The sequence below is a fragment of the Ahaetulla prasina genome, chromosome 2, assembly GCF_028640845.1.
Source record: "Ahaetulla prasina isolate Xishuangbanna chromosome 2, ASM2864084v1, whole genome shotgun sequence".
Taxonomy (NCBI): Eukaryota; Metazoa; Chordata; class Lepidosauria; order Squamata; family Colubridae; genus Ahaetulla; species Ahaetulla prasina.
The window spans coordinates 198,977,513-198,997,937 of NC_080540.1; the positions used below are offsets into that span (position 1 = coordinate 198,977,513).

At 37.8% G+C, this 20,425-nt stretch overlaps 1 protein-coding gene across 2 annotated transcripts; it reads left to right on the forward strand.

Annotated features, from left to right (window-relative positions):
- Positions 1 to 20,341, forward strand: DCAF10 (DDB1 and CUL4 associated factor 10). 2 transcript variants are annotated; one of them, XR_009153215.1, is made up of 8 exons: positions 1 to 434; positions 7,199 to 7,312; positions 8,325 to 8,522; positions 9,515 to 9,717; positions 10,895 to 11,005; positions 11,151 to 11,296; positions 12,572 to 13,989; positions 15,832 to 20,341. XR_009153215.1 is itself a non-coding variant. In XM_058166958.1 (7 exons), exons 1-7 carry the CDS (start codon positions 97 to 99, stop codon positions 12,938 to 12,940), a joined length of 1,479 nt encoding a protein of 492 aa, XP_058022941.1. In that variant the 5' UTR covers positions 1 to 96; the 3' UTR covers positions 12,941 to 20,341. The 2 variants fall into 2 exon arrangements, 1 of the variants encoding a protein (XP_058022941.1); XM_058166958.1 differs by having other exon boundaries at positions 12,572 to 20,341.
- The last annotated feature ends 84 nt before the right edge of the window (positions 20,342 to 20,425 follow it).

Sequence of the window (20,425 nt, forward strand, 5' to 3'; positions counted from 1 at the left end):
CACCGCACCGGAAGTGGTGGGGAGCCGAAGGCCCGGGGGTGGGTGGGGAATGGTGGCGGTGCTGCTGCTTATCGTGGCGGCGGGGCCGGGCTCGGGATGAGCTGGAAGGCGCGGTGGGGCCCTACCCCAGAGCGGTCGCCCCCGGGCGATGGCGACCAATCGCCGCCCCCTTCGAGCTCACCACCCCGGGCGGTGTCACCCAAGTCGCCCCCGGCCTCTTTTACTTCCACCGCCCCGGTCTCGGCTCCAGGCGGGGGGCTGTTCTCTTGGGTGCGGGAACGGGGCCTGGGCCATGGGGGCCGCTGCGTGGAGCCGGCGAGGGACACTTTCCGGGCCATGACGAGGCTCTATGGTGCCATTCAGCCCGCCGATTCGGTGTCCCCCATCACCCGCACCCACGGCGCTGTTTTCAACCTGGAGTACTCCCCTGGCGGGTAAGGATGAAGGGAAGGGTTGCTCGGAGCCGCTTTCGGGGTGCCTCTGCCTCCTGGCTTGGGTGGGCTGCTCGCACGTCGTAGAGGTCTCCGTTTAGTGGCGGGTTCGCGGCACACTTTTGCCGTTTTAGCTGCAGGTTGAATTCTGTCCATACTTGCAACGAAGAATCGTGTCTCCATTTTTATTCCTATACACCCCTCCCCACCCCCCACCCCCCGAATTCAGTACAGCGTAATAGATGTTGCATCTCCCTCCCTCCATTCCCCCGTGGCTGCAGTTTGCAGGTAAAGTTATGAGGACATACTGTGATTGGGCAAGCAAGTGCACAAGACCGGTGAAGTGTTTGCAAATAGGGAAATGGGGACAGCGTAGCGCAACAAATGAGATGAGAATGGATGTGTCACCTAGCAGTCGGAAGCCACTTGGTATAATGAGAAAAATATGTAGTTTGTGTATATCAAATATCTCAAGATCGTGTGAACAGTTCTGTTAGTCTTGAGAAGAGAAGAGAAGAGAAGAGAAGAGAAGAGAAGAGAAGAGAATTTTTTATTGGCCAAGTGTGATTGGATACACAAGGAATTTGTCTTGCCTTCATCAGTTAACGTTAATTTGCTGTGGTTTGAAGCTGTCACAAATAGAAGCTATTGCACCTTTTTTTGTGTAACTCTGTTTCCTATCCCTTAAGTTCTTTTTAAAGATGAAGGTATGATTTAAATAGCACCTGCAAAGCTGAAGTGTATTAATAAAAGATCCACATTTTTAAAAGAAATATTCATGGGACTCATCATAGTTGATAGGAATATTGCAACGTGCTGCTCCCAATTTTTTTGTTGTACTGCATTTATTATGAGATCAAAGGAATTTAAAGTAGGAAAAGCATAATTTCTGAGTAATGATTTGTTGATGGTGGTGGTGCTTTTTAGTCAGTTTTTGACTCCTGATAACTGCCTGGAGAAGTCTTGCAGTTTTCTTGGCAAGATTTTAGAAGTGATTTGCTACAGAAATTTTGGTTTCAACTGTGGTCATAAGTTAAGCACTATCACTTTTTGCATTGAAGAATGTAAACTGGTGTTGAATATAGCTTGGTTTAGCATAAAGTGAAATCTATTTCTCAGAGACCCTCGTTATTTAAAATACTGTAACAAGTTAGTTCCCAGGTTACTTTTCCATGTATTGATTAATGCACTTTACAATTTCTACTTGTCTTTTATCTTTTTGTTCTTGGATTAAGGTGATGCTGGTATATTTCATATAATACATTGCAACAAAAATGTTTTATTACAGGTAGTCCTCGACTTAGAACAGTTTATTTAGTGAGCATTCACTAATTGTTGGCATGGCTTGGTGGGCATGGCAGGGGAAGGATACTGTAAAATCTCAATTTCTTCCTGATCAGCTAGGACTCAGGAGTCAAAGAATAGATGGGGGCAGGGCCAGTCAAAGATGGTATTTACCGGTTCTCCGAACTACTCAAAATTTCCGCTACTGGTTCTCCAGAACTGGTCACAGCCTGCTGAAACCCACCTCTGATCCTCACATTTGTCTTTGGCAGAATTCCACAGGCTTTTTGTCCTCTTTGTGGCCATTGGGGCAATCTCCAGCTAGTAAGCTTTTAGCAGTATAAATACTGTTGCATCCAATTCAGGTTTGCCAACCAGCATTGCTCTTTATTAAACCCTCGTCTATTTGCATCTTAGTTGCACCTGTAATGTGCCAATGTATTTCTGGTAATATAAGATTCTACGCAGGGATGAAATGTAAAATTTGTTACTACCGGTTCTGTGGATGTGGCTTGGTGGGGTGAATAGGCTGGGAAGTGGCTCACCAGGCTAATGCAGCCTGTTATTAACACACAGCTGCCTGCAGTTACAATTACTGCAGGTTCTAGTCCCACCAGGCCCAAGGTTGACTCAGCCTTCCATCCTTTATAAGGTAGGTAAAATGAGGACCCAGATTGTTGGGGGGGCAATAAGTTGACTTTGTATATAAATATACATATAGGATGAGACTATTGCCTTACACAATGTAAGCCGCCCTGAGTCTTCGGAGAAGGGCGGGATATAAATTCAAATTAAAAAAAAAAAATGACTGGGTGGGCATGGCCAACTTTTTTTTTTTAACTTTTAAAAGCATTTTTTCTATAACCTCTTTGGCTGAAGAGGCTGTAGAAAAAATGCTTCTGAAGGGTTCTGACGACCCCAGCTGAGTTGCCTGATCCCTTTAAAAACAATTTTTAAAGAAGCATTTTTTCTACAGCCTCTTCAGCTGAAAGAGGCTGTAAAAAAATTGGTTTTAAAGAGATCAGGCAACTCAGCTGGGATCGGCAGAAGCAATTTTTTCTACAGCTTCTTCGGCCAAAAATGCTTTTAAAAGTTAGAAAAAATGCTTCTAAAGGGTTCTGACGATCCCAGCTGAGCCACATTATCATCAGAGGCTTTTTTTTCTTTTAAAAGCATTTTTTTGGTGGAAGAAAAAATGCTTTTAAAAGGAAAAAAAACCCTCTGATGATCCTGCAGCTCAACCGGGGGGGGGGGATTTTTGCTACCGGTTCTCCGAACCACCCACTGCCATCGCTACCGGATCGGGAAATCTGGTCCGAACCGGGAGCATTTCACCCCTGATTCTACTCTTAATGGCAGTCTAGCATCTGAGGCCTGTCCCCTATCCTGTAGGAAACTTTTTCTACTTCCTCTATTCCTAATCTTAGTTTCTGTTATCAACTAGCTAGCATTTCTTTGGAATTCCAGATGAGTATGTGAATAGCAAGCAAGAAGGCATAGGTAAATACAAACCATCAAGGACTACCTATCATTTTCTAAGTGACTTAAATATAAAAATTAAAAATAAATATGAAAAAACCCTACTTTTATTGCTGGAGATATTAAATATTAAACCATATTGAAAGAAGAGCCCAAGATGCATTTGAACAAACTGGCCAAAATAAATGTATTTGGTGTCGAATAAGACATAGAGAAGACCATCAATCATGATGCTCTTTGGAGGCTATTCCATAACACTTATTAAGAGGACCTTTAGTATTCAAATGTTGCTGTTTGCGTGTTAGGGATTCTCACAGGAATTCTTACAAAAGATTGTTGGAGTATATATACATATATATATACATAAATATACATAGTGTGTGTGTGTGTGTGTGTGTGTGTGTGTGTAGGTCTTGGCGTATTCAGGTCTTTTCTCGTGTAAGGTTGAAAGTATCTAGGCAATGTTTCGCCGAGGTCTCACTCGTCATCTTCAGGATCGTGCTTATGGCTTCATGCTTGTGCGAGCAAAGCGTGGTCGGAGCTGCCGTCTCTCTATAAATACTGATGGGGAGGTGTGGAGTGTTGGCTTTGTTGCTGTAAGCGGGTTGTGTTCTGTCCCCTCACCTCACATAGGAAGACACACGAGCAAACGACATCTATCAGTAATTTATTTTTACAAGCCGACCTGAATCCCTTTAGCAGATTAAAAGTGCTGGCAGCTACTTTCCGAATGCCTGCCAAGTTTCTTATCACCTCTAGAAACAGGAGTCAGCATATCTGTAGTCCGTTGCTGGAGCAACCAAGAGCTCAAAGAATAGTCAGAAGTCATTCACAAAGTCCAAGCCTTAATTCCAAAAAATATGCCATCCGAAATTCACGATATTCAGTTTTTGTCCGTCACAGAGCCTGCAGAGCAACCCCACCCACTTTTATCCCCTGTGGGGCATAGCTCAGTGACTCAGCAATCTCTGGCCCTTCCACACCCCTTCCTTTGCTGCACACGCCTCTCCCTCCGACGCTGCCTGGGATTAATCCAAGATTGATTTTCATCACTCCCTATTAGTGGGTGCTCTGACATGCCTTCCTCCTGGCCTTCAGCTGAAACCTGAGGCGTTGCCAGAAAGGAGGGTCCTGGAGAGGGAGGCCTTGTCAGCTCCTCCCCATCACTTTCAGAGTCATCTTCCTTCGTGAGGACAGGCTCGAACCTCGAACAGGTTGGTTGGCTGTGTGGTTGCATCTTGATTGTTAGGTGGAGTGGATTTTGCAGATTAGTCCGCTGTTTCGTAGCATCCTGTGTGGGTGTGGTCCTAGTTGTGTGCCCATTAGTCTTCGGTGTTGTAATGACTGGGTTAATGGGCTGTATGGAAACGTCCTGAGTTCTGGGAATGTGACCTCCTGTAAGCACCAGCCTGAGGATGAGAGTGAGACCTTGTCGAAACGTCGCCAAGATACTCTCAACTTTACACAGGAAAAGACCCAAATACGCCAAGACCTACATACCTATACCTGTGAAAACCTACGAAAACAAATATATATACACATATACATATATGTGTGCGAGATGAGAATTTTCCAATTATCCTAATCCCTATTTGTTAAAAGGCCTTTATGGTTAAAAGCATCACTTTTAAGAGTCCATAAATTCACTTGGAGCCTGTGCAGCTGGTAAAGCATTGGCATATGTATTTGAAGCAATTCCAATTCCTAATTTTGGAGCTTTATCTCCTTCTGTGAAGGAGATGGGCGGTGTAAAAATGTGTGTTTAAGTGTGTGTGTGTGTGAGAGAGAGAGAGAGAGAAAGAGGGAGGGAGAGGCGGGGGAGGGGTAGAAACAACTTGAAACCACAGCAGTTTTTAAAATTTTCTAAAAGGCAGTCGTGCGTACAATAGATAGTAGTCTTTCAAATGTGAAGTTATAAGAATATGGACAACTGGTTAAGATATCTCCATGCAGGTGTCGTTACAGCTGCACATCAGCTAAAGTTCATAAAAGATGCTTCTAACCCCAGAAGGTTTTAGACTCTTTCTTTAATAGTAAGAGTCATTAAATTACAAAGATGCTTAAAGGTTTGTGAATTTATTGACTCCTTTGCTTAATTGGGTTCTCACACTTGTGTCCTAATTGGGCATATATTCTGGTAGGGGGAAATTCCCTGAGGATGGGCTCCAGCATGAGTCTGAAAGCTCGGAAGACTAAACCTTTGGTCCCAGTGACTGAGATTGGAACATTATCCTGGACCACATATACATTTGCCTTCATTCATATGTTCTCTTTATCTAAGGTCTTTCCACTCCTGAGGCATCCCAAATTCCACTTAATGACCTGCACATTAATTTAACAGATGCATTGAGCAGAGCAGGGATGAGGACTCATTAATGCCCTTTCATCTATAATAGGCATAATCTCTATTATGGTTATAAAAAGATAACCTTTTTCTAATAATGCAGTTTATAATCTGTTCCTAAATTATATGGATGCACAAGTATTTTTTGCAGAATTGGGGAGAAAAGCATTAAATCTTGCCTTTACTGTTAGATGATATTTAAAAAGAAGGCTGCAATCTATGCAATGTACTCGTAGCCTTATTGTATAATTGTGATCACACAAACAATAATCAGTTAAAGGAATTTTGTTCATTGAAGCTCAAATGTACATGGGAAATATTAATTTAGCAGGTGCACAGTTTAATAAAACATTATTCAAGGTTTGTAATGGGAGGGAGGAAGGACGGAAGAAAAAAAAGAAGGAAGGAAGGAAGGAAGGATCGTTTTTTTCCTTGAATAGGAAATACGTTCAAATAAAGACATAAATTGTTTCTTTGTGTGTAAATAGCCAGTTACATTTTATCATCTTTGTAATTTTGTTGAGGAAATAGTAATCTCATTGATGAAATCACCTGTAAATATCTACACGTCATAGGACAAAGTTATTTGAGAGAGCACCTGTTTTCCTTGGGTTATGCCCAACTGATAACATGTTCACAGAGTTAGCCCACTTTGGTTCTCTTGAATTAAACGTCATCCGTTGGGACCCAAGAAGCATACCTTCTCTATCATAATGGGTACCTTTTGGAATAAGGTATCCCCCTGTAATCTATGTGCTTCCACCCTGTTGGACTACAGAGCCTTGTGTGATTTGGATGGGGTTCTTTGTTTGATGTGTCTATTGGTTTTTTTGTTTGTTAGCCTGTTGTGCCTGGATCCCATCTTGCTTTTATTATAGTTTGGGCCTTAATATTATTATTTGAGGATTCCCACAGGGTCAGTTGAATTTGGGTAGAGCCTAAATTGAATTGAATAAAGAAATAAAAATTGAAGCCTTCTATAATTCTGTCTGGGTAGAAAGTACTTTCTCCCATTATTAGAGTGATATTTCTCTAATCGAACCTTGGTTGATTGAACAAAGCATTTTCCTGCTCAGTCCTTTTTGGACAATTGTGTACATAGAACCAGTTTTACCAGAAGTGCTAGAAGAGTTCATGAAACAGTTTCTGCTTCCTAACACTGAAGCAAGTGGAAGAAAATAAAATTAACAATTTAAATATGTAGAACATAATTTAGAGTACTTTAGCTAGAAATATTACACTGTGGTTATTGAAGAAAGCAAGTTTGGTGTAATGATTAAAAGAACTAGACTAGAAACCAGGAGATTATGTGTTCTACTCCTGCCTTAGGCAGAAGGCCAGCTGGACAACTTTGGCCAATCCTACTCTCTCAGCCCTAGGAAGAAGGCAAAGACAAACCACTTCTGAAAATTTTGCCAAGAAAACCGCAAGGACTTGTCCAGGCAGTTGCTCGAAGCAAAGATTGACTCAAAAGAAACAACAATGTTATTATATTTTTATTATGTTTATTTAATGCATTCTTGTTTGTGTAGTTGGTTGGTTTTGCACATATTAATTTAAAAGAAGGAAGGAATTCATTTCTAAGTATGCAAGGATCTTTTGGAGTCTTTCTTGTGAAAGAATGTGAGGTTTAATATACCTGCTTCTCTTTGCTGTCCAGGTCAGTGCTAACTGTTGCTTGTGAACAGACAGAAGTCCTGCTATTCGATCCTATCTCTTCAAAGCACATCAAAACCCTTTCCACTGCTCATGAGGACTGTGTAAATAACATCAGGTTAGTTTCCTGGCAAGTGAAAATCAGTTGCCAATGATTAAAATTCCAAAGCATGTTTTGATCAACTCTAAAAGTAGTGAAGGATGAAGTTGTAATGTTATCCAAATTAGTTGTTGCTCAATATATTTGTTTTTCTTGCTCTCATCAGTTGGTATAATTTGTTATATTACATTCATGTCTTTGTGGAGACTCAAACCACATCGCTGTGGCCAATGAGCAGGTAATGTGGATGAGCACAGATTATTGTAGGAGCCCCAGTCTTTATAGGGGGTCCTATGCTTTCGGGTCCTTAAATTATTCACCCCTCTTCTACAAGAGTTAGCGCCAACTGTGCCCAAGAAACTCAGAGATTGGGTAAAGAAATATGTTGAACTTCTGCCAGTTCTTCCTCCTACCCAAGGGGATCACAAACCAGAGTAATAATTACAGTGTTCAAAAACCATGGCAATAGGATGAATTTAAGGCAGATATAATTCCAAATGGAGAATAAGGATCCAAAGAAAAATATATAACAACATAAAAACTTAATTTCAAATTTGACTTATTACATTTCTTTGTTAGTAACTAGCAAACATTGATTAAAACAAATACATATACAAGCTAATAATTGAACATGATATAATCATTTGTAGTCATTTAAAACTTATGTTTCTTTTCAAATGAGTTATTTTTTCATGGATTGTGAAATGACAAAGTAACGGTACCTCTAATACATTCTTACTAAATAAGCCAAATGTAAAATTGGCTACCTTAGAAACCTTCTTCTGATATTTCTTAAACTAGCAGGGTTTCAAATTCTCACCTCAAGCACTACAGCCCATTTTTGAGATCTGCCTTAGTCTTTTAGAAGTCAGATGCTTTAAAAGTACTAAACTGATACTACTCTATACGGTATAATTATTTTTGGAATAATACAGGGTAACATTTAGCATTATGATTTAGTGATGTTTGATGTGAACTTGATTGCATTAATGAGATCCTGTCCCTTTCCTTTTTATATATATATTTGTAGGTTTCTTGATAACAGATTGTTTGCAACTTGTTCCGATGATACTACCGTAGCACTGTGGGATCTGAGGAAGCTAGATTCAAAAGTGTGCACTTTACATGGTCACACCAGTTGGGTGAAGAATATTGAATATGATACTAACACAAGATTGCTAGTAACATCAGGATTTGATGGAAATGTCATCATTTGGGATACCAACAGGTAAAAGAAATTTCTCATTGATCCCTTTCTTCATTTAGAAGTACTGAAAAGACAACAACACTGCCTTTTTAGTATCTTATCTGAAAACCTGCTAGCTGCATGGAAATAGGATATGGTTGGATAGTGTGTGCAGATGTAGGTCAGAATTCATTCCCTATCATTCTTTATTCTTTCCTTTCCCCTTGATTGTAAGGTCAACAGACTGTCATAACAGGAATTAGCATAATGCTTCTGGAAATTGTCCACTTAGAGCCAAGGTTATTGCAGAGTCTTGAAACATTTTTAAAATTGTAGTAGATGAGTAAGAATGACCACATCAAATTTTACTATGACCATAAATCTAGCAGTTTTATTTATAAAATATAAAGCAGATAAAAATAGAGAATTAGAACTTTTATACTGAAACCAATCAGGTGTTTTGAGCAGCAGTGATATGTTACCACTGCATAATATCCCAGTGCTTTAGATCAGAACATACAATATTGGTGGATTAGAGGTGCAGGAATATCTTCTAGAATATCTGCCACATGTTGTCTTACTTTATAAGCAGCAATATAGTACTGGGTCATAGGAGCTGCTGTTTGTTTGAAGCGTGCTTTCCTCTGCTTATGTACTGCACACGAGACACTGCCAGCAACCTATGAAGCATAGCAAAATCCTGCTGCTTCTGGATTGAAGCAATGGAGCAGATGCTTTGGGGCTCAAGTTGAATGAGAGAGGAAGCTGGTTCTTTGATAAACTATTTTGGCATGAATATTCAGGTTGAGATTCATCACTACCAAAATATCAGTAGAAAAATGATTATGTAGCCACTTTGCTTTTCTTTAAATTATATGTTGGACAGGAAGAGGAAATACAAATATTATTCTTAATATTCTTTAAGGGAATATTATTCTTTAAGAGAAATACTATCTTAAACAGAGGATTTAAAATTGGGGTTCTTAAAACTATGGAATAAAAAGTCTCGTGGTTTGATGGGTATCTTTCCTTAGGTGCACAGAAGATGGTTGTCCTCACAAGAAGTTCTTTCACACCCGCTTTCTCATGCGCATGAGACTGACTCCAGACTGCTCCAAAATGCTGATCTCCACTTCTTCTGGGTATCTTCTGATCTTGCATGATCTCGACTTGACCAAATCTTTAGAAGTTGTCAGTTACCCCATTCTGAGAGCCAGGAGAACCACATCAAATTCTGGCAAGTCTTGGCATTTTGTTAATATTACCCCTGTTGTGCCTATAATGTTCCTAGATCTTGTGAGATAATGGATGGCATTGGATAGATAGCATTGTATGCAAGAAGTAAGTTAACTTAAAAAGCCTGTGTGGTATCTATTGCAAAAAGTTAATAGGATGAAGGACATGTAGCAATAGCAATAGCACTTAGACTTATATACCACTTCACACTGCTTTACAGCTCTCTCTGAGTGGTTTTACAGAGTTAGCATATTGCCTCCAACAATCTGGGTCCTCATTATACCGATTTCAGAAGAATGAAAGGCTGAGTCAACCTTGAGCTGGTGAGAATTGAATTGCTGAACTGCTGGCAGCCCGCAGTCAGCAGAAGTAGCCTGCAGTATTGCATTCTTACCACTGCACCACCACGGCTCTTGTGCTGAGAGTTCATGCATAATATTCTCTATTATCTTGAACACACTGAATTTATGGCTGCATTTGTATACCATAATTAAATTAATTTCAGTGTATGAATTTAGCCTCTGCTAATTTTGAATGTATTGTTTTATTGCATCTTTGTGTCTATTTTTAGCTTAATTAGTTGCCATAAGTTGACTAAAATATTTGAGAAACAAACTGCATAAACTTTCTTTCTCTTAGACTAAACTACCATATCATGTTCATACACATTAATTATTCTGGATGGAGCCACTTATGGTCTGTTAGCCTTGCCTTTTTTTTATGAAGAGCTGGCAGTGCTATTGAGTGGCATGTGAACTACTGTGATGCCTATTCTTTTTGTGACTTTTTGTGTTCAGTGGAACCAGCCTAATGTTTTTCATGGTAGCTTTTTCTGAAAGAATGCCAGTTAGGGGAGTTGCCTAATGGGTATGTTCTGCTGTTACTGATCTTGCAATAACAAGATTAATTTTCAGGAGGACTAAGGTTTCAGGAGGATGAGATTCCAAGGAAAATTATCTGTAAGCTATTAATTTCTAAATCTTTGCAATACTTCTTAGAAATAAGCAACCAAACAATACCTAACACAAGAAAAGTTCTTAAAAATCAAGAACGATCTTCTCGATCATTAATGGAGCACCACTTAGAAAAGAGTTTTCAAAGTCATGAAATAAATTAGGAGAGGTATCTAACACGGTTTTTGTGTTTGATGTCACCTCATCTTGCTTTTCCAATTTCAGATCTGGCATCTGTCACTTCACCTGGTCCTAGAAGTGCTGAGTTGCCAGGACACCAAGGAGATTCAGGCCCACGTACTGAGAAACATACAGTACGAGTAACCCAGCGAGAAGGTATGTAAAACAAGTAAATGACTAATTGCAAAATCTGAGCCTCTTCTGTATGGTAAGGGCTTATAATACAAAGTGTTCTTTCCTATTGGACAAGGAGGGTATTAAAAGGGGTGTTAATTGTAGTGATGCTATTCTGTTCCCTTAGGTGGATCTCCACGTAATAGTCTTGAGGTTTTAACTCCAGAGGTTCCTGGTGAGAGGGATCGGGGAAACTGCATTACATCACTGCAGCTCCATCCCAAGGGATGGGCGACACTTCTTCGATGTTCAAGTAACACTGATGATCAGGAGGTAAAAATAGAGTGATGATGATAATGGTGCATATGAATGTTGATCATTTCTTGCAGAAAAACTGGAGGTCTTCTGTCTATTAATGGAATAGAAGGGAATTGTCACTCCATTGATAAAATTAGAAATACAGAATAAATGTGGCAGCAGTGTGTACAGTTGTATTCTTGAGTTGCAGTTGAGTTGCTTCATTTGAATGATGTGGTAAACTGAGCTTGGCTGAAAACAGCACAGTAGATCATCTGGTTCATTATTTTGCTTCATTCTCACCATCTTTCAAGGTGATATCATGTTCTCCTTTGTGAAAATGACTGGAAGACATGGAGAAAATCATATTCTCTTGTTTGTTTTGGTTCCAAGAATTCAGGACAGAGATAGACAAAAGGCATTGACATTAGACATTACAAATGTGAAATGAATTCAGTATAATTGTGCAGACACAAAGGTAGTCCTCAACTTACGACCACAATTCAGCCCAAAATTTCTGTTGCTAAGCGAAACAGTTATTAAGTGAGTTTCGTCCTGTTTTACGACCTTTCTCAGTTGTTAAGTAGATCTCTGCAGTTGGTAAGTTAGTAACACGGTTTTTAAGTGAATCTGGCTTCACCATTGACTGTTTATCAGAAGGTCACAAAAGGTGATCTCATGACTCCAGAATGTTGCGTCTGTTATAAGTCAGTTGCCAAGCATCTGAATTTTGATCAAGTGACCATGGGGATGCTGCAGGGGTCAAAAGTGTGAGCAACAGTGCTGTTGTAACTTTGAACTGTCATTAAATGAACTGTTGTAAGTTGAGGACTATCTGTATCGGAGCCCAATAGCTTAGGTGGCTTGAAAGGGGATTAGAAAATTCACAAATGACAAGGTTTTATATGAACTCAATAGTTAAAAAAGAAATGTCTATGTTCATAAATCATATTTTTCTAAAGACTTCCCTTACTACATTTAGGCACTTGTTTAGTCATTAAGAAAATGCTAAACTCAACAAGTTATAGTTTACAAAGCATTGCTATTGCTTATGCCCATGTAATTAACTATAACATAACATTGTGCACAGTTATACTGAATGAGTCTAAATAGCAGCAGGTAACCAATCCTGGCTAATTTAGAGAGGGTTTAGAATGGTGAGGTCTATTTAATATTTAAATGGGAGACAACAGGGAAGCACTGGTAGATTAGCCATATTGTTACAAGAAAGCCTCCATGAAATAGAGATAGATTTATGCAATATCTATATTGATACAATATTAAATATTATTTTCCCCCTACTTTCTGTAGTGGACCTGTGTATATGAATTCCAAGAAGGAGCACCAGTGCGGCCAGTTTCCCCTCGCTGTTCCCTCAGATTGACTCATTGCATCGAAGAAGCCAATGTAGGCCAGGGCTATATTAAAGAACTCTGTTTCAGCCCAGATGGTCGAATGATCTCCTCCCCACATGGCTATGGAATCCGTTTGTTGGGGTTTGACACCCAGTGCAGCGAACTGATTGACTGCTTGCCCAAAGAAACCGCCCCCTTGCAGGAGATCCGTTCACTCTACTCGCATGGCGATGTGGTTCTGACTACCAAGTTCTCTCCAACGCACTGTCAGATTGCCTCTGGGTGCCTTAGTGGTCGTGTTTCTTTATATCAGCCAAAGTTCTAGGCTCCCCTTGCCTTCAAAGGAACATCTCTGTGTTTTTTTAATTACTTCAGTTTAGTTGGAGTGTTTGCTTTTTTAAACAAGTCTTGTAAATTTGGACAAGTACAGAGTTAATATTGGACTTAAAACTGATCCCAGGTCCAGTCCTTTATGTGTGCTGTGACTGAATTTGCACATTAGACTTTTGTGTACATTATATCTCTCCGCTCCTGATAATTCCATCCGTATTTAGAGGTAGCTTGGTAGCACTTGTAAACCTTGTTTTTTTCTGTGTGTCTCTTCGTGCAAGATGTTGGATGGGCTTGAAGGAGGGAAAACAACCAGCTAAAACCTGTCTGCTGCTTTGTATCAAAGGAGTGGAGATCAGCTCACGTGGATTCTTTGATTTCTGGATTTTGCTGTGTATTTTCTCCTAAGTAATAGAGCACTTTCTTGCACATTATAGCCAGCATTTACATTATTTTTTCGTGAACAACTAAATAGACTGTTATTGTTACTTTTTTGTATTTTTCTGCTGTGATTCAGTTTGTAGGCTGGTACTCTTTAAGAATTGTGCAGTGTTAATTATCGCTCTGTGCTCCCACACACAAACCTCTCTCATCTCGGCCCCTCCTTGACTTGCTGGAGAAAGTTTATTGGGAACTGAATAACTTAACATTTTTTCTTTCACAAATCTCTCTTAAAGGAGCATCTTCTATTAAGTTATTGGACATAGATTGGAGAATGGAGTATGTGCCCAACCATATATATTTCAGTCCAGCAGGAAATTCTATGCCACAAACCTCAGTGAAGTGAACAGGAGCTTGTAAGCAAACAAACTGTGGTGGACCTTTAACCTTCTGTTCATTTAAAAGAGGCTGGTGCTGGGGAACATCCTGAGGCTTTGGGTCCTTTCTTGTGATGGGTTTCATCACAACAAAGGACTTTGAAATTGAATAAAATCTTTTTTTTAAAAATGCCAGTTTTTAAATGAATGCTGCTCAGTGCTGTACTTATGTTTGCAACCTGATTAAGGCTAGTTGGCTTTTGATGTGCCTTGCAAGCCCCCACAGGTAAGCTATAGCATGTGAAAAAAAAAATCCTTAGTGCGCACACCTTACACCATATGTTGCAAGGTTATAGATGATTTTATATATATGTTTATATGCATATGTGTATATATATATATATAAAATTATCACCAGCTGTATATGAAAATCAAAAGATTTTGCAAAACTAAATATTTTCTTCTGTTCCAAGAGTAACACATTTTACTAGCATATTCACATGTGAGAACATGTCATATTAACTTGGCAGTGATACCTCTGAAGATGTGTTTAAAAAAAAAAAAAAATCAAAAGTCCTGTTGTTGCCCAGTAGTGGCATAAGCAGAATTGCTTATACTAGAAGATTGTTGAATTTCCATTGAACATGAGATACCTAAAACATAAATTAATTGTGTGTCAGTTTCTGCAGTCATGCAAGTAAGATGACAGATCACTGGCTCTCTGGAATTTACATGCAAAGTGTTCAGTTAATTGAGAGCCTTTCGGAGAGCCTTTCCTTTTTGCCAGACTCTCATTCCTATCTGCTTAAACCATCTAAAACTCATCTGCATGACATTTTTCTAGCTGGAAATTAACATGATTGCATGCCTGAAATGATCATGAAAGTGATTTTTCCAGTAGGAGGACAAGTTTCATTTAGCAATTAGCTGCTCTGCTAGTTGTTCTGCCAAATACAGAGTATATTTATAAAGCAGCTCAGAAAAATATCATATTTGGGATAATAGATGTCTATAAATGCTGTTCTGAAAAAAAAATGTGATGACTGATTCTCAGAATTGTTAGTGTAGCCACTTTAATAAGAAACTTGTGGCATGTGGGACTATAATGTAGCTGTTGATCACCATATGCTCTCTAGATGATTTAATAGATTAACATCAATACGAACAAGCCCAGAGCTATGCTGTCTGGAATATATCTTAAATTAGACATAGGATGCCTACACTTCTTGTCCTTCTGGTGATTCAGTCTTTGTTTAATATCGTTCATCGTCAGAGTTGAGTTTCTAGCCATCTACTTTAATGGCTAAAATGGTTTTCTTAATCCAAAGCCTGCTTAGCCACTTGGTGTATTTAAACGGTGCTCTTGTGTACGTGAGAAAAGGTAAACAAATATATTGTAGATATGAGATGAATACAATTTTCATTTAAAATTAAGGACAAATTACTTTTTGCTGGATGATCTGAATTAGCTAGATATGTCCATATAATCAGTTCTTGAATTTTAAGATGAAATCAGATCTAAAATCAGTTTGTAGATCAAAGCTCCATGGTTTGAGTCCAATCTTACTTTCTTATTTTTAGTGTATTTTTTCCTTAAAATTTTTAGAATATGTGCATTTCTGCTTAAATTTTATATTTACCCCAAAGGCATTAAAAAAAAACAAGAGCTGAGCCAGAAAACCAAAAAAATAGAAAATGCTGGTTGTCAACTACTCTGCCTCTAATTGGGCTGCAGAGAGGAGTACTGTAGTCCATGGCTTATAGATAATTACTTTGTAAATAAAAAAAAATGTGGCTAGATCAGTTATTGGAATAGGAAATGGAGAGCAGGTCCTTGAAACCTTGTTAAGATTTTAAATGAATGGCAAGCAAATAGGTAGACAGCAGCATCATAGATACCTACTTTGGTCCAATTAAACATTGAATGTTAGGACACATTCTCTCCCTTCCCCCCGCCCCCGCCCTTTAGAGTAAGCAATTAAACATTAATCTTCCTACAGCATCTAAACTCTACATGATTCCTGTATTCCTGCTTTTTTCTTTTGGAAGTTAGGCGGGAATAGAGGGAGAAATGTCTGTGTGCTTTTTGTATATGTACTTGACTCCCTGTCTTTTCTTTTTCCATTAGAGATCTTCCTGTACAGTTGCTTCGTTTTAACATGAGAGTGTACAATTTTGGATTTCCAGTCAGTAGTAACCTTCCAAGACTACACTTTGTGAGAACTGGCATGTTATCCAGGCTCTGAAAACATTATTCTTAAATTTTGTAACTAGTTATTATATTTACAGAGTAAAAAGAGTTACTGTGCTTGGTTCAGCTTTTGAATTATATCTGTCAGAAATAAACCTAAGGCCTATTGAACTTACAGAATAAGGAGATTCTTGATATGCCAGAGTTTTTTAAAGGAGCAGGGTGACGCAAAGAAGATTCATGGTGGTTAAACTGCATGTAAAGTACAAGCCAGTGATTATGAATCAGAGTTTTGTGCATGTATGGGTTAATTCTGCACTAAGAAAAATATATATACATAAAATGAAAAACTCCCTTAGTCCAGTTGCCAGAATTTGAATTCTGCTTATCTTTCATGTGGGATAAGGTTGCATAAAAGTGACTCCAGAGATTAAAAATAAGTATTTGGGGGATAAAAGTGTAGCTCCTGTGTTTTAGCATGTCCCTGTGAAACTGTGACTCACCCATGAGAAAAGGTTCTTTGACAAATCAGGAAAGCTTGAAAAAGTGAACTTCTGTATGTGCATATTGCACGTGCACAAGCATAGTGCAACCTTTAAGGGCATAAGTTTCAGGTTGCACTGTTGAATTCTTAGTTTTTAAAAAAATCAAGTTATTTGATGAATAAAATTACTTCCTTTGATGTCCTTGAGAATTGCTGTGATTTAGAGCAGTCGATAGCATACATCTAAGACAGATGAATCTGAACTGATCCAGGTTTATATTGTCTTGATTTATCAGCTTACATTTACCTTTAAAGCTCTTTTTCAAGTACAAGATTCATAGGATAAGAACAGGGTTTCTTTTGAGGTTTTGTTCAAAAAGAGCAATGGTTTTCTGAAATGGAGAGTGCCTTTTTGCTAATGTCAATCTTAGTACAGTTCCACTGACTTTAAATTACACTAAAATATTTTTTAAATTGCTGGTAAATGTCATCTCAAAATTCAATTAGTTGGCTATGTATTTGTGGATATGAATATACTTCAGAAAAGATCAGATGCTGTATTTGGAATGAAATCATGGCTGCCTAGATGATACTAACTTAAAGTACAATCATGGTAATAAAAGTCTTCACTATTACTACTGGTAGCAAGAGTTGCTTAGCAAGTGGGGAACTATATAATGGAATGAATGAATGAATCATCAGTATGAATGAATCAATATGTTATGGTATAAAAAATTATGTTTCAAGTTTTATGTAATTTTCTTCCAGATAATATATCAGTGAGCTGAATTCTTAAAAGTATTTTTGTTTCATCAGTTTATTTTGATAATGCAAATGCTTCTGGCATGGTATTTTTTTACCTATTTATTAATTAAACTTCTCAGATATTTTACAGTATAACTACAAACTCTTGTCACACACCAAAAATTGACTGAGTAGTAAGCTTCTGCAACATGTGGGAAAGTATGCATAGGGAACAAATATAGGCATGTAGCCTGAGAGATTAAATCTCTGGTATCTCCCTGTGGTAAATTAGGTGGCCAATAAAGAAATAGAAAGAAAAGAAGAGAGAGAGAGAGAGAAAGAAAGGAAAGAAAAAAAGAAAGACAGACAGACATAGTCTGGCATCAGATGTGAATGGCTTCTGCCTTAATGAGGGAGATCGCATGAATTAGATGTAAAAAACAACAACAACCCACCTTGAACTGGATAGCTAATGAATTGGATACAAGACTTTTTCATTCATTCCTATGGCTTGAGCTAAGGAAGCTAAGTACCAAAACACTAATTCCAGTCACTGAAAAGCAGCCTCCAACTCTAATACCATTTTCAAGCATTTTTTTGCAACCATAAGAACTAGAACATTTTCTTTCTTTCTTTTTTTTTTAAAAAAGCAAGATGTTGGGATTTCCAGGAAGCATTTTGCACTTTCTCCAGTCCCTATAGAATTTTAACATGCAGCCCTGAAGATGATTTGGTGTTTGGATTACCCTAATCTAACTCTTCCTAAAGCTTTAAAAATCTTCAGTAGAAATGAAGAGAGTAATTGAACGTGGCTTGTATTTTTTAGTAGAGCTGAATTTATTGTATTGCAATCATCAGTGTAAATTATATATTGCATTACATTTTTAAAAACATCCTACCTCATATCATGCTTTTCTTTAAAAACAAAAAAAGGTATGCTCATTTTTAAAATCAGCATACAGTAATTTATTTTCAAAATGCAGAAAGCCAGCAATGCAAAGAGATTATCTTTATCTTAGGCAACTGAGAAGGGCCCCTTGAAGCAAAGCAAGGCTGTTCAATATTCTGCATTTAGTACTAGAATGCTGCTGGTTTTCCCCAATTCTGAGTCCTCCAGATGTGTTGGATTACAATCCCCATAATCCACAGTCTGTTGGAGCTTTGTCTATTTTTTTACATCACTGCTTTAATTACTGTTAGACATATTGATTTAGTGCTTCAAAACCTTAATAACATTATATACTATGCTGAACTTACTCTTAGTTTCAGAAACATTCAGTGATTCACTGATCTCTCTGTCTCGTAGTTATCTGTAAAAACATTTAGTGATGTTAAATTAGATAGTGTGGCCACATGGCTTTTTAAAATGAAACAACATTTTTGAGTAGGAATGTTTCGAGCTTAGTTATTATTTTGACTTAATGGAAATTAACATTTGACTTTGTAAAATCCTAGGAACAATCTCTGTTCCTTAATAAGGGAAAAGTTGCCTGATTATAAAAATGCAGCATTGAACATTAACATTCTTATGCATGTCTTTTCAAAGATATTCAGCTATTATAACTGATCCATACCATTTTTCCTCTTTACATTTATCATTTATTTTTATACACATCTTCTACATCTGTTTATGATTCTGATCAGAATATGTACTATGCCCATATATGCTTTAAATGAATAGCTTAAACATATTTTTTGTCCCATTGTATATTAAACTGTAGAAAGCCTGACATATCAGCCAAAGCAGATACATTGTATTTATTGAGTTTGATACATTGATACAAAAACCTTATAAGAGTTTATCAAAACACTACTGATACGTACAATTGTAATTGTTGCTGAATGTACACTGAGTGCAGTAATATATACATCAGATTTGAGAATGGATAAATCTGAGTACTGTATTTATAGGGGTAAAAAAGTTTTCTACCACATAGGTTATGAAAAAGCTGGTCATGTTTCAGTGACATTGAAAGCAGACTAGAATTTGTTGCACTGATTTCAAAAGGATATAGAGCACACATTAAAATTGCCACTTATTCCAAGTTCAAAATTCGCATTGAAAACCATCAGCTGTGGTTGGCAACATCACCTGAAAGACAGCTGGCCCAACAAGATTGATCTTCTGGTATAATGTACAACGGTAAAAAATGTCAGATGTTTGGGGATCAAAATGTTGAAGCTCTATAATGCCTCTAAGGAACAAGAGTACACATGTTCTTGAACATGCTCCAGAGTTAATTTCTTAGCATGCAAATTCATGTGGAAAGTATTCCTTGAGCATGAAATCAAGTGCTTCGACGTTGTATACCAGCTATAGATGATCAGAATTGGAAGCTGTTACATGTTTTGCATGTTTTTCTCTCAAATATTTTTATAGGATGTCTCTGAACACCTGAATACTTCCTTTTCCTCTTTTTTGTAATGAATGTCAGGGATCCAATCGGTTTTAGCTCTAAAGCAAGGGGAAGGCTGAAATTCTAAATAAACATGGAATAAACTTGGATGCTACTGAACTTATTTCATGGACAGGATTTCATTGCAAAAGTTAGCAGAAAGAGATTTGATGAGTTTTATAAAAAGAATATGATTTAGCATTTTAAAGTCAGCTTTGGGGAGTATGAATCTCAAAATATCAAATCACATTTCTACTTATATGGAAAATAGTTGCATAAAAATCTAGTAGTTTCCAGCTTCAATCTAAAAAGGGACTGGGTATGGCTTCCACATATGCATGAATTCTATATAGTGGTTTTTGGAATTCCATATGTCCATGTATCGGACAGAGCTGACCAACTGATACTAGTTTGGAAAGGAGAACTTTCCTCCCTTTTAAAGATCATTCTGGAAAATTGTTGAGTGAAATTTAGAGACTACTACAATGGAGAATTATTTCCCAAATGTCAAAATATGGATAGAGTTGAAATGTACATTAATCTAAAGCCAGTTCTTTAAATAATTTCCATCCCATTTGTTAATAGCTTTGTTGTGTCAGCTTATTTGTAAACATATTTCCATCTCATGCAAAAATATTTTTTTTAAATATGGAAGTACAAATTTGTGCATGTAGAGTACTTTGAAATTATTTCATAATAAAAGGTGTACATTTTAAATACATCTACAAGAACTGTCTAGGAAATGTATGTACTCTTACACGGGTGATGTAAATGTTTGAACAATTTCTCTTGCTTGCTTAATAAACACTTCACATTCATACTCTGAATTTGTTGCTCGTATTTCAGTAATGTGTAGTTGCCATTTAGATTTTTTTTTTAAAAATCTGATCACTGGACAGACTAAAGT

What these genes read in the sequence shown, in the direction of transcription:
- DCAF10 (XM_058166958.1), top strand. Translation starts at nt 97, where the DNA reads ATGAGCTGGAAGGCGCGGTGGGGCCCTACCCCAGAGCGGTCGCCCCCG. An exon ending in ATCATTTGGGATACCAACAG is followed by an intron (nt 8,523 to 9,514) that starts GTAAAAGAAATT and finishes ATCTTTCCTTAG; the next exon opens with GTGCACAGAAGATGGTTGTC. An exon ending in GTAACACTGATGATCAGGAG is followed by an intron (nt 11,297 to 12,571) that starts GTAAAAATAGAG and finishes TACTTTCTGTAG; the next exon opens with TGGACCTGTGTATATGAATT.